General features: G+C 43.1%; 2 protein-coding genes across 2 annotated transcripts in view; one reads left to right on the top strand and one right to left on the bottom strand.

Moving 5' to 3' along the window:
• Positions 1–12,242, bottom strand: part of LOC130296495 (zinc finger protein 605-like) — a 505,889-nt gene that overhangs the window by 347,940 nt on the left and 145,707 nt on the right. The gene's annotated exons all lie outside the window — the stretch shown is intronic.
• Positions 1–12,242, top strand: part of LOC130299699 (oocyte zinc finger protein XlCOF7.1-like) — a 78,735-nt gene that overhangs the window by 57,707 nt on the left and 8,786 nt on the right. Inside the window, exon 12 of the mRNA XM_056551486.1 lies at positions 1,148–1,628. Within this exon, the coding sequence (XP_056407461.1) occupies positions 1,148–1,628 (481 nt within the window). The remainder of the gene's footprint in view (positions 1–1,147; positions 1,629–12,242) is intronic.

Raw genomic sequence — 12,242 nt, 5'->3', positions numbered from 1 at the left:
AGTCTACTACAGTTTTGTGTTCCGGTCAAAAACCGTATCCAACTTGTATACGGTTATTTTAAAATGGAGTTCTATGGTAACCGTATTGAACCGTATCTGCGTACGGTTACATCCGGTTTGCACAATACTGTTTTTCATTTATTTATTTATTTTTTAAATTTTGGGGGGAAATTCAATAAAAAAGAACTTTATTTAAAATGGAGTTCTATGGTAACTGTATTGAACCGTATCTGCGTACGGTTACATCCGGTTTGCACAATACTGTTTTTCATTTATTTATTTATTTTTTACATTTTTGGGGGAAATTCAATAAAAAAGAACTTTATTTAAAATGTTGACAAGCATAAAACCGTATCCATTTTTTTCAAGGAAAACGTATTAAAACGTATGCAAACGGACATCCGTTTTCAAACCGTATACGGTTTAAAAATGTGAGGAGGCATATACGGTTGCATACGTTTCGGTCTGGTTTGGAGACATACATTTTTTGAACAGAAACGGGATACGGGACCTGTATTGCAAAAACGAGATGTGAATGCAGCCTAAGACAGCAATTCTAGCCAGTAAGTTACTGTGCCATAAACCTGCCCATGTTTTCTGCTTCCAACACATTCACTTCAACAACTGACTGTTCAGTATCTGCCCAGTATATCTTACCCCTTCACAGACACCAGATAATCAATGTTTTTTACTTAAAGGGGCACTCCGCTGCCCTGCTTCGGAAGCTCCGCTCCCCAGCGTCCGGAAGTTTATTGTGCGGGCTTCCGTGTTCAGGGCCGCCCCTCGTGATGTCACGCCCGCCCCCTCGTGACGTCACGCAAGCCCCCTCAACGAAAGTCTATGGGAAGGGTGTGTGACGGCCGTCGCGCCCCCTTCCCATAGACTTTCGTTGAGAGGGCAGCCCTGAACACGGAAGCCCGCAGGCAGCGTTCGGAACAATAAACTTCCGGACGCTGGGTAGCGGAGCTTCTGGAGCAGGGCAGCAGAGTACCCCTTTAACTTTTCAGTGATTTGAATGTTATGGCTGATCAGAAAACTCCTCCTGTCATTCTTGGTCCTTATGATGATTAATCTTTTCTGTTCAGATAAAACATTCCAGGTGACTTCTCCTACTGTCTAGTGACTTTTACAATATTTTATTCCACAGATTATGAATCAGGATAAAGATCTAAATGATATTAATGCTCCAAAGACATATGTGAGCAGTGATGAGAAGTATAAGGAGGACATTCCTGCAGGGAAAGATCTGATCTATATTAATGCTACAGACATAAAGAAAGAAGAAGAGACAAATGTGAGCGGTGATGAGCAGTATAAGGAGGACATTCCTACAGGAAAAGATCTGATCTATATGAATGCTCTAGACATAATAGTAAAGGAAGAGACAGATGTGAGCGGTGATGAGCAGTATAAGGAGGACATTTTTACTGGAAAAGATCGGTCCTATATTAATGCTACAGACATAAAGAAAGAAGAAGAGACAACAGGTTTGAGCTGTGATGAGCAGTATAAGGAGGATATTCCTACAGGGAAAGATCTGAGCTATATTAATGCTCTAGCCCAAAGGGTAAAAGAAGAGGAGACAGATTTGAGCGGTGATGAGCAATACAAGGAGGACATTACTACAGGTAACATCCCAGTAACCTCTAAATGCAGAGAAGAGTCACATATTTTGCTCAATAACCAGTGACAAGAAGTTTGTGTGGAATCTTTTTAATCATAACTGTGATGTCAAAAAAAAAAAATATTCTTCTCCTACATAAATAATAATAAACTTAAAACTGAAAATGTTGGCCCCTTAAAGGGGTACTCCGGAAAACTTTTTTTATTTTTTATTTAATCAACAGGTGCCAGAAAGTTAAACAGATTTGTAAATTATAAATATAATAGGAGTACGCGCTGGGAGAAATAGCTGTGTGAAATGACAATAGATGAAAAACAGAGGTGATGTCCTACCTTCAGATTAGTAGTGCTTCATCATACTGGAACAATGTGCATATATTTCTGAAACATGAATGAGGATTTTGAAAATGAATAGAGGATAATGGTAGTGAAATAGTACAGTTATGTCAATGATGGTAGTAGTGGGCCCGTGCTCCAGCGCTGCAAAAAGTAATACACTGGTATCTATAATTTTTGAACATGGATAGGATATAGCATCCTGTTGTGCTTGAATACCTGGAATCTGCACATGGTCAGAACAGTCTCTTTCCAGGGTAGTGGTCTCAGAACAGGTGTAGCGGGAGAACTCTCTGTCCGGTAGCGTCTCGACCAGCTTCCGTCCTCGTGGCAAGTAGCTCGGTGGTGTGGGCGGCTAGTAGTGACGTCACTAAGGGGGCACAGAGAGTCCACAAAGATATCAACGCATTTCGGAAACACCCGGGTTTCCTTCGTCGGGATACACTATGTGGATAAGTGGCCGATATTTATAGGAGGAAGCGGACCTGAAATTAAACCCTATATGTGCTTTCCTGGGTGAGTGACTGACATAATCTGTGGTTCAGCGCTGGAATGTTGGCGTTGCAATGTCTATATAATATATATTTTTAAGATAGGAACTAGGGATCGACCGATTATCGGTATGGCTGATATTATCAGCCGATAATCACGATTTTGGGCATTATCGGTATCGGCAATTACCTTGCCAATAAGCCGATAATGCCCCGCCCCCCGCACCGCCCCCGCCCCAGCGCACCACGTCGCACCCCCACCGTAGTGCTGGGTGGTATACCAATATGGATTTTTTCCCATACCGCTATACCGGTTGGGCCCCTCCCCCACCCTCCGAGTCAATAAAAAAAAAAAACTTACCCGTAATGGGGGTGGTCCGGGCCATCCATCCTTCCTTCCTGTAAAGTCCGGCGGCATTCCGGGTGGAGGGTGAACCGGTCCGGGCTGTCCTTCTCCTGGGGCCATCTTCTCCACTCCGGGCAGGCTCCGGCCTAGTACGCTGCATAGACGCCGCAACGCTGTGACGTCAGGTGCGTCGCTGCGCACGGGCGTCACTGCGCAGCGGCGTCTATGCAGCGTACTAGGCCGGAGCCTGCTCGGAGTCGAGAAGAGCACCCCCGGAGAAGAAGGACAGCCCGGACTGGTTCACCCTCCACCCGGAATGCCGCCGGACTTTACAGGAAGGAAGGATGGATGGCCTGGACCACCCTGACAGGTAGGGGGAGAGAAGCGGGTGGTGGCGGCGGCGATCTCTGGCACCACAAAAGCCACTGCAGTGCATTGATTTAAAGCGCCCGCTTTAAATCAATGATCTGCAGCGGTGTCGAGGGGGGATAAATAGCCGATAACTTATACCGGAATATCGGTATAAGTTATCGGCTATCGGCCCTAACCTCCACCGATTATGGTATCGGCCCTAAAAAAAATGATATTGGTCGATCCCAAATAGGAACCCAAACATTTCCATTTCTTCAATAAGTCCAAATGGAGCCATTGAATTTAGATTAAAAATCCATTTGCTTTCCGATCGGGATAATTGTGCAATAAAGTTCCCTCCTCGCCAATGTGGGGCAATTCTCTCCAAGCCCAAAAAATGGTCTCCTGTGGCTGATTGTTGGTGGAATCTATTATAGTGTACTGATAGGGGATGTCCTTCAAAACCCCGCTGAATATTAGAATAGTGTTCTTTTATTCTTGTTCCTAGTTGCCGCCTCGTTCTGCCTATGTATATTTTTTCACATGGGCAGGTAATAGCATAGATCACCCCTATAGATTTGCAATGTATATGATTGTTCATTTTGTATTTGATTTTATCACTCTTGTTTTCTACCTCAATTGTTGGATTGGTATTTTTAGTTTTTTTACAGGCACTACATGCTTTGCACGGAAAGAAGCCTTTTTATAGTGGGTAGAAAGTTGCTGCTATTTAGAGCTGGTGATTTATTAATTAATTTAATGGTGGGGGCTATTTTAATCCCGATGGTAGGGGCTTTTCTATACACAAAAGAGGGAGCCTGTGGAAGAATGTCCCCCAGTATTTTATCACTGCAGAGGACATTCCAGTAACGTTTTACTATTTTCCTAAAAGCGAAGCTATCATCCTCTGTATATGACTATGTAAAGTTAAATTTAGTACCCTTGCTCAATCGTATTAAGATGAAAAGTGCTGCCTGGCGGAAATTAAATCTCTCCCCAGTTGGTAGGGTGAATCTTATTAAGATGACAGTTATGCCACAACTCCTTTATTTTTTACATAATTCTCCTGTTTGGATAAATTTCAGTCTCTTTCAGCGAATTAATATTCAATTTCGTGAGTTGATCTGGAATGGGCGTAAGCCCAAATTAAAATTAGAATATCTTTATTGCTCAAAACAGGAGGGCGGATTGGCTTTGTCTAACCCCTGGATATACTTCCTGGCAGCACAGTGCCAACACCTTAGGGGATGGGACAATATGGAGTCTTCTAATCCTAGTATGACTATGATAACAAGTACTTTGTTACGTAACAATCTAATAATAGCTCTAGAAGCAGATGAACTTAAGAAAAGTAAAAACTCAGCTCTCCCAACCTTTAATTTAATACATAGAGTCTGGAATAAAGTAAAAGATATGAGAGGGTTGGGGAGAGTCAATGAGTACACTCCCTTATGGGATAATCCACAGCTTTTAGAAATTAAAAAATTACAAGGCTTTGACAACTGGAAGAGACTAGGGGTAGTATGGCTAAAAGATCTGTTTAAAGCTGGCAACTTCCGTTCTTTCAGAGAGTTCCAGGAGGATTTCAATGTTCCCGCTAATGCATTCTTTCAATATCTACAGCTGTGCCATGCGGCCAGTGCACAACAAAAACGTTTCTCTTTAATTGCAAAAAAAGACTTAGTTCTAGATGTAATATTAAAAGAGAAGAAACAGAAGGGTTTTATCTCGAAAATATATAAATTTCTTATCGCGAGTGGCAGGCCAATGCAATCGGTACCAGCTTTTATGAAATGGCAGAGGGATGCGGATATCAGTAAAGAACAATGGAAAACAGTACTCAATAATATTCCCAGTCAGGCTCTTGGAGAAGGGGCGAGACTATCTCAATTATATATTGTGTATAGAGCATATAGAACCCCGGCCCTTCTTCATAAAATAGGTTACCGTAAAGATTCAAAATGCCCTCGGTGTCTCCAAGATTCCGCGGACATTATACATATGTTTTGGAGCTGCTTAGATATCAGGCGGTATTGGGAAGAAATTATTGGATATATAGGTGCTGTATGGGATATTGACCTGCCTCTGGATCTCAAAACTTGTATACTAGGGTATCTAGATAACTTAGACATACCAGCTCATATAAAGGTGGCTATTGGGAGACTTTTGTACAATGCTAGGAAACTAATAGCACAATTGTGGAAAGATTCATCTCCTCCCAGCAAAAAACAATTTCTTAAAAAGATGGAGCAGGTGGTCGCTTGGGAGAAAGCGATTTACTTAAAGAGAGGACTAGCAGACAAATTTAGTGCGATTTGGAACAGGTGGATTATAAGACACTAATGTAATTTAGTTTCTGTACAAGAGGGTTTCTTTTTTTTTTTTTTTTTTCTCTTTTCCTTCTCCCCCTCCCCTTTTTATTTTTTTTATTTTTTTTTTTTTTAAGGCCATTGGATATTGTAAGTAGTACCTAAATACCCTTGATAAATTTAGTTTTTTCGAATAATTTTGTTTCTTTATATACTGCTATTGTATTCTTATTTAATATTGCACATACTTATTGTTCTGTAGTTTATTATGTTGCAAAATAATAAAAAAGGTTAAAAAAAAAAAAAAAGCGAAGCTTTGATTGTTGAATTGTGTTATAATGGGTATTTTTATTGTTTTTCCATATTGGTGTGTTTTTCTTGTTTTTCTTTGGATATTAATGATGTTCTATCTGTTTCCCGTATTTGTGCTTGTATTGTTTCCAAATAGGCTTTTTCATATCCTTTTGCTATGAATTTGTCCCTTAGGATAATAGCTTCCTTATCGTATTGGGTTGTATCAGTGCAGTTTCTGCGCAGTCTGAGGAACTGGCTTTTGGGTATGTTGGTTAACCAGCTTGGGAGATGGCAGCTGTCCATTCTAATAAAACTATTGCTGTCCGTTGGTTTATGATAAGTGGAGGTGGTGATTTGGTCATTTAAAATGGAAATGGTGAGATCCAGGAAATGTACAGTAGTCTGGCTATATGTGGCTGTGAAGTTTAAAAAGTATTCATTTTTATTAATGGCAGTTAAAAAAGTATCCAGGCTATCTGCTCCACCCTTCCAGATAAAAACAACATCATCGATGAACCTCCGCCAGAGGTCCACACCAAGCTGGCCCCCAGTCCGCCATCTTCCCGGGGGGCCAGCTTGGTGCGGACCTCTGGCGGAGGTTCATCGATGATGTTGTTTTTATCTGGAAGGGTGGAGCAGATAGCCTGGATACTTTTTTAACTGCCATTAATAAAAATGAATACTTTTTAAACTTCACAGCCACATATAGCCAGACTACTGTACATTTCCTGGATCTCACCATTTCCATTTTAAATGACCAAATCACCACCTCCACTTATCATAAACCAACGGACAGCAATAGTTTTATTAGAATGGACAGCTGCCATCTCCCAAGCTGGTTAACCAACATACCCAAAAGCCAGTTCCTCAGACTGCGCAGAAACTGCACTGATACAACCCAATACGATAAGGAAGCTATTATCCTAAGGGACAAATTCATAGCAAAAGGATATAAAAAAGCCTATTTGGAAACAATACAAGCACAAATACGGGAAACAGATAGAACATCATTAATATCCAAAGAAAAACAAGAAAAACACACCAATATGGAAAAACAATAAAAATACCCATTATAACACAATTCAACAATCAAAGCTTCGCTTTTAGGAAAATAGTAAAACGTTACTGGAATGTCCTCTGCAGTGATAAAATACTGGGGAACATTCTTCCACAGGCTCCCTCTTTTGTGTATAGAAAAGCCCCTACCATCGGGATTAAAATAGCCCCCACCATTAAATTAATTAATAAATCACCAGCTCTCAATAGCAGCAATTTTCTACCCACTATAAAAAGGCTTCTTTCCGTGCAAAGCATGTAGTGCCTGTAAAAAAACTAAAAATACCAATCCAACAATTGAGGTAGAAAACAAGAGTGATAAAATCAAATACAAAATGAACAATCATATACTTTGCAAATCTATAGGGGTGATCTATGCTATTACCTGCCCATGTGAAAAAATATACATAGGCAGAACGAGGCGGCAACTAGGAACAAGAATAAAAGAACACTATTCTAATATTCAGCGGGGTTTTGAAGGACATCCCCTATCAGTACACTATAATAGATTCCACCAACAATCAGCCACAGGAGACCATTTTTTTGGCTTGGAGAGAATTGCCCCACATTGGCGAGGAGGGAACTTTATAGCACAATTATCCCGATCGGAAAGCAAATGGATTTTTAATCTAAATTCAATGGCTCCATTTGGACTTAATGAAGAAATGGAAATGTTTGGGTTCCTATCTTAAAAATATATATTATATAGACATTGCAACGCCAACATTCCGGCGCTGAACCACAGATTATGTCAGTCACTCACCCAGGAAAGCACATATAGGGTTTAATTTCAGGTCCGCTTCCTCCTATAAATATCGGCCACTTATCCACATAGTGTATCCCGATGAAGGAAATCCGAGTGTTTCCGAAACGCGTCGATATCTTTGTGGACTCTCTGTGCCCTCTTAGTGACATCACTACTAGCCGCCCACACCACCGAGCTACTTGCTACGAGGACGGAAGCTGGTTGAGACGCTACTGGCCGGAGCTACCCTGGAAAGAGACCACTACCCTGGAAAGAGACCACTACCCTGGAAAGAGACTGTTGTGACCATCTGCAGATTCCAGGTATTCAAGCACAACAGGATGCTATATCCTATCCATGTTCAAAAATTATAGATACCAGTGTATTACTTTTTGCAGCGCTGGAGCAACTCCTTAACGGGCCCTGTACAGAAGGATCTATTCACTTATTCGCCGCAATATTATTCCTATACTATTTTCCAGGTACTTAACCAGTGTATACACCATCATTCACATAACTGTACTATTTCACTACCATTATCCTCTATTCATTTTCAAAATCCTCATTCATGTTTCAGAAATCTATGCACATTGTTCCAGTATGATGAAGCACTACTAATCTGAAGGTAGGACATCACCTCTGTTTTTCATCTACTGTCATTTCACACAGCTATTTCTCCCAGGCCGTACTCCTATTATATTTATATTTTACTATTCATTTTTGTACGCCTTACAGGAAAACGTACTGGAGTAACGCAGCAGGGTTGATAGTCCACAGTTTCCACTAGCGTGAGTGATATATCTATTAGATTTGTAAATTGCTTCCATTAAAATTTCTTAATCCTTCCAGTACTTCAGGGGAAATTCTTTTCTTTTTGTAACACAGAGCTTTCTGCTGACATCACAAGCACAGTGCTCTTTGCTGACATCTCTGTCCATTTTAGGAACTGTCCACAGCAGCATATGTTTGCTATGGGGATTTTCTTCTACTCTGGACAGTTCTTAAAATGGACAGAGATGTCAGCAGAGAGCACTGTGGTCATGATGTCAGCAGAGAGCACTGTGTTCCAAAAAGATAAAAAATTCCTCTGTAGTATTCAGCAGCTAATAAGTACTGGAAGGATTAAGATTTTTTAATAGAAGTAATTTACAAATCTGTTGAACTTTCTGGCACCAGTTGATTAAAAAAATAAAATAAAAATTGGCCACCGGAGTACCCCTTCACCTCTTAAAAACAAGGACGTACTGGTACGTCCTGAGTCCGCTCCCGTTCTGTAACGCGGGGCCACAGGACCCGTGGCTAATAGCACGTGCCACAGATTGCGGTGCCGCGCGCTATTAACCCTTCAGACGCGGCGTTCAAAGTTGAACACCGCATCTAAAGTGAAATTAAAGCGTTGCCGGTTAGCTGAGGGGGCTGTTCGGCATGTCCGCGGCAAAATCGCAGCAGCCCGAACAGCTGAGTCACAGCAGGAGGGTCCCTTACCTGCCTCCTGGTGTCCGATCGTAGAATGACTGCTCAGTGCCTGAGATCCAGGTATGAGCAGTCAAGCAACAGAATCATCGATCAGTGGTTTCCTATGAGAAACCAGTGATCAATGTAAAAGATCAGTGTGTGCAGTATTATAGGTCCCTATGGGAGCTATAACACTGAAAAAAAAAGTGGAAAAAAAGTGAATAAAGATAATTTAAACCCTTCCCTAATAAAAGTTTGTATCACCCCCCCCCCCTTTCCCATTTAAAAAAAAAAAACAGTGTAAATAAAAATAAACATATGTGGTAACGCCGCGTGTGGAAATGTCAGAATTATATCAAATTCCAAAGTCCAAGATAGTGTATTTTTGGTCACTTTTTATATCATGAAAAAATGAATTAAAACTAGATCAAAAAGTCCGATCAATGCAAAAACTAAGCCGTGTAAAAACTAAAGCTAAAGCTAAAAACTTCAGATCACGGCACAAAAAATTAGTCCTCATACCGCCCCATACGCGGAAAAATAAAGAAGTTATAGGGGTCAGAAGATGACAATTTTAAACTTATAAATTTTCCTGCATGTAGTTATGATTTTTTTCAGAAGTACGACAAAATCAAACCTATATAAGTAGGGGATCATTTTAATCGTATGGACCTACAGAATAAAGAGAAGGTGTCATTTTTACCAAAAAATGTACTGCGTAGAAACAGAGGCCCCCAAAAGCTACAAAATGGTGTTTGTTTGTTTTTTTCAATTTTGACTCACAATGATTTTTTTCTTCGTTTCGCCGTATATTTTTGGGTAAAATGACTGATGTCATTACAAAGTAGAATTGGTGGCGCAAAAAATAAGCCATCATATGGATTTTTAGGTGCAAAATTGAAAGTTATGATTTTTTAAAGGTAAGGAGGAAAAAACTAAAGTGCAAAAACGGAAAAACCCCTGGTCCTTAAGGGGTTAAGAAGAAATCTGGGTGTAATGGTGGAGGAGGATGAGGAAAAGGCCAATCTACTAAATGCATTTCCCCTACTGTATTTACACAGAAAAATCCAATGTCAGATAAGAGGGAACAGAATAAAGTAAATTCTCCATCAAATTTCTCCCTGTTTAACCCAACAAGAAGTTCAGTGCCGCCTTAGTAACATTAAAACACACCAAGCCTGGTGGCATCCATCCCAGGGTTTTGCAGGAATTAAGTATCATGCTAGACAGACCCTTATTCCTAATGTATCTATAATGACAGGGATTGCTCTACAGGACTGATGCTTAGAGGGGTCAAAAATGGATCCTGGGTACTATAGGCCTGTAAGTTTAACACCTGTTGGACAACATTTTTTAGGGTTTTCTGAGAGATGCTATTCTGGAATATCTTAATGAAAATAACCTTCAGACACAGCACCAACATGGGTTAATGTGGGATCTGTCCTGTCAGACTAATCTGATAATCTATGAGGAGGTCAGTTATACTGTTACGCCGAGCGCTCCGGGTCCCCGCTCCTCCCCGGAGCGCTCGCTTCACTCTCTCCGCTGCAGCGCTCCGGTTACGTCCTCTGACCCGGGGCGCTGCGATCCCGCTGCCAGCCGGGATGCGATTCGCGATGCGGGTAGCGCCCGCTCGCGATGCGCACCCCGGCTCCCCTACCTGACTCGCTCCCCGTCTGTTCTGTCCCGGCGCGCGCGGCCCCGCTCCCTAGGGCGCGCGCGCGCCGGGTCTCTGCGATTTAAAGGGCCACTGCGCCGCTGATTGGCGCAGTGGTTCCAATTAGGGTAATCACCTGTGCACTTCCCTATATTACCTCACTTCCCTTGCACTCCCTTGCCGGATCTTGTTGCCTTAGTGCCAGTGAAAGCGTTCCTTGTGTGTTCCTTGCCTGTGTTTCCAGACCTTCTGCCGTTGCCCCTGACTACGATCCTTGCTGCCTGCCCCGACCTTCTGCTACGTCCGACCTTGCTTCTGCCTACTCCCCTGTACCGCGCCTATCTTCAGCAGCCAGAGAGGTGAGCCGTTGCTAGTGGATACGACCTGGTCACTACCGCCGCAGCAAGACCATCCCGCTTTGCGGCGGGCTCTGGTGAAAACCAGTAGTGGCTTAGAACCGGTCCACTAGCACGGTCCACGCCAATCCCTCTCTGGCACAGAGGGTCCACTACCTGCCAGCCGGCATCGTGACAGTAGATCCGGCCATGGATCCCGCTGAAGTTCCTCTGCCAGTTGTCGCTGACCTCACCACGGTGGTCGCCCAGCAGTCACAACAGATAGCGCAACAAGGCCAACAGCTGTCTCAACTGACCGTTATGCTACAACAGTTACTACCACAGCTTCAGCAGTCATCTCCTCCGCCAGCTCCTGCACCTCCTCCGCAGCGAGTGGCCGCTCCTGGGATACGCTTATCCTTACCGGATAAATTTGATGGGGACTCTAAGTTTTGCCGTGGCTTTCTTTCCCAATGTTCCCTGCATCTGGAGATGATGTCGGACCTGTTTCCCACTGAAAGGTCTAAGGTGGCTTTCGTAGTCAGTCTTCTGTCCGGAAAAGCCCTGTCATGGGCCACACCGCTCTGGGACCGCAATGACCCCGTCACTGCCTCTGTACACTCCTTCTTCTCGGAAATCCGAAGTGTCTTTGAGGAACCTGCCCGAGCCTCTTCTGCTGAGACTGCCCTGTTGAACCTGGTCCAGGGTAATTCTTCCGTTGGCGAGTATGCCGTACAGTTCCGTACACTTGCTTCAGAATTGTCCTGGAATAATGAGGCCCTCTGCGCGACCTTCAAAAAAGGCCTATCCAGCAACATTAAAGATGTTCTGGCCGCACGAGAAATTCCTGCTAATCTACATGAACTTATTCACCTAGCCACTCGCATTGACATGCGTTTTTCTGAAAGGCGTCAGGAACTCCGCCAAGATATGGACTCTGTTCGCACGAGGCGTTTCGTCTCCTCGGCTCCTCTCTCCTCTGGTCCCCTGCAATCTGTTCCTGTGCCTCCCGCCGTGGAGGCTATGCAGGTCGACCGGTCTCGCCTGACACCTCAAGAGAGGACACGACGCCGTATGGAGAACCTCTGCCTGTACTGTGCTAGTACCGAACACTTCCTGAGGGATTGTCCTATCCGTCCTCCCCGCCTGGAAAGACGTACGCTGACTCCGCACAAAGGTGAGACAGTCCTTGATGTCTTCTCTGCTTCTCCACGTCTTACTGTGCCTGTGCGGATGTCTGCCTC

This window comes from Hyla sarda, chromosome 1 (genome assembly GCF_029499605.1).
Source record: "Hyla sarda isolate aHylSar1 chromosome 1, aHylSar1.hap1, whole genome shotgun sequence".
NCBI lineage: Eukaryota > Metazoa > Chordata > Amphibia > Anura > Hylidae > Hyla > Hyla sarda.
The sequence above is the reverse complement of the archived record's forward strand: the minus strand, read 5'-3'. Positions and strand labels throughout refer to the sequence as shown.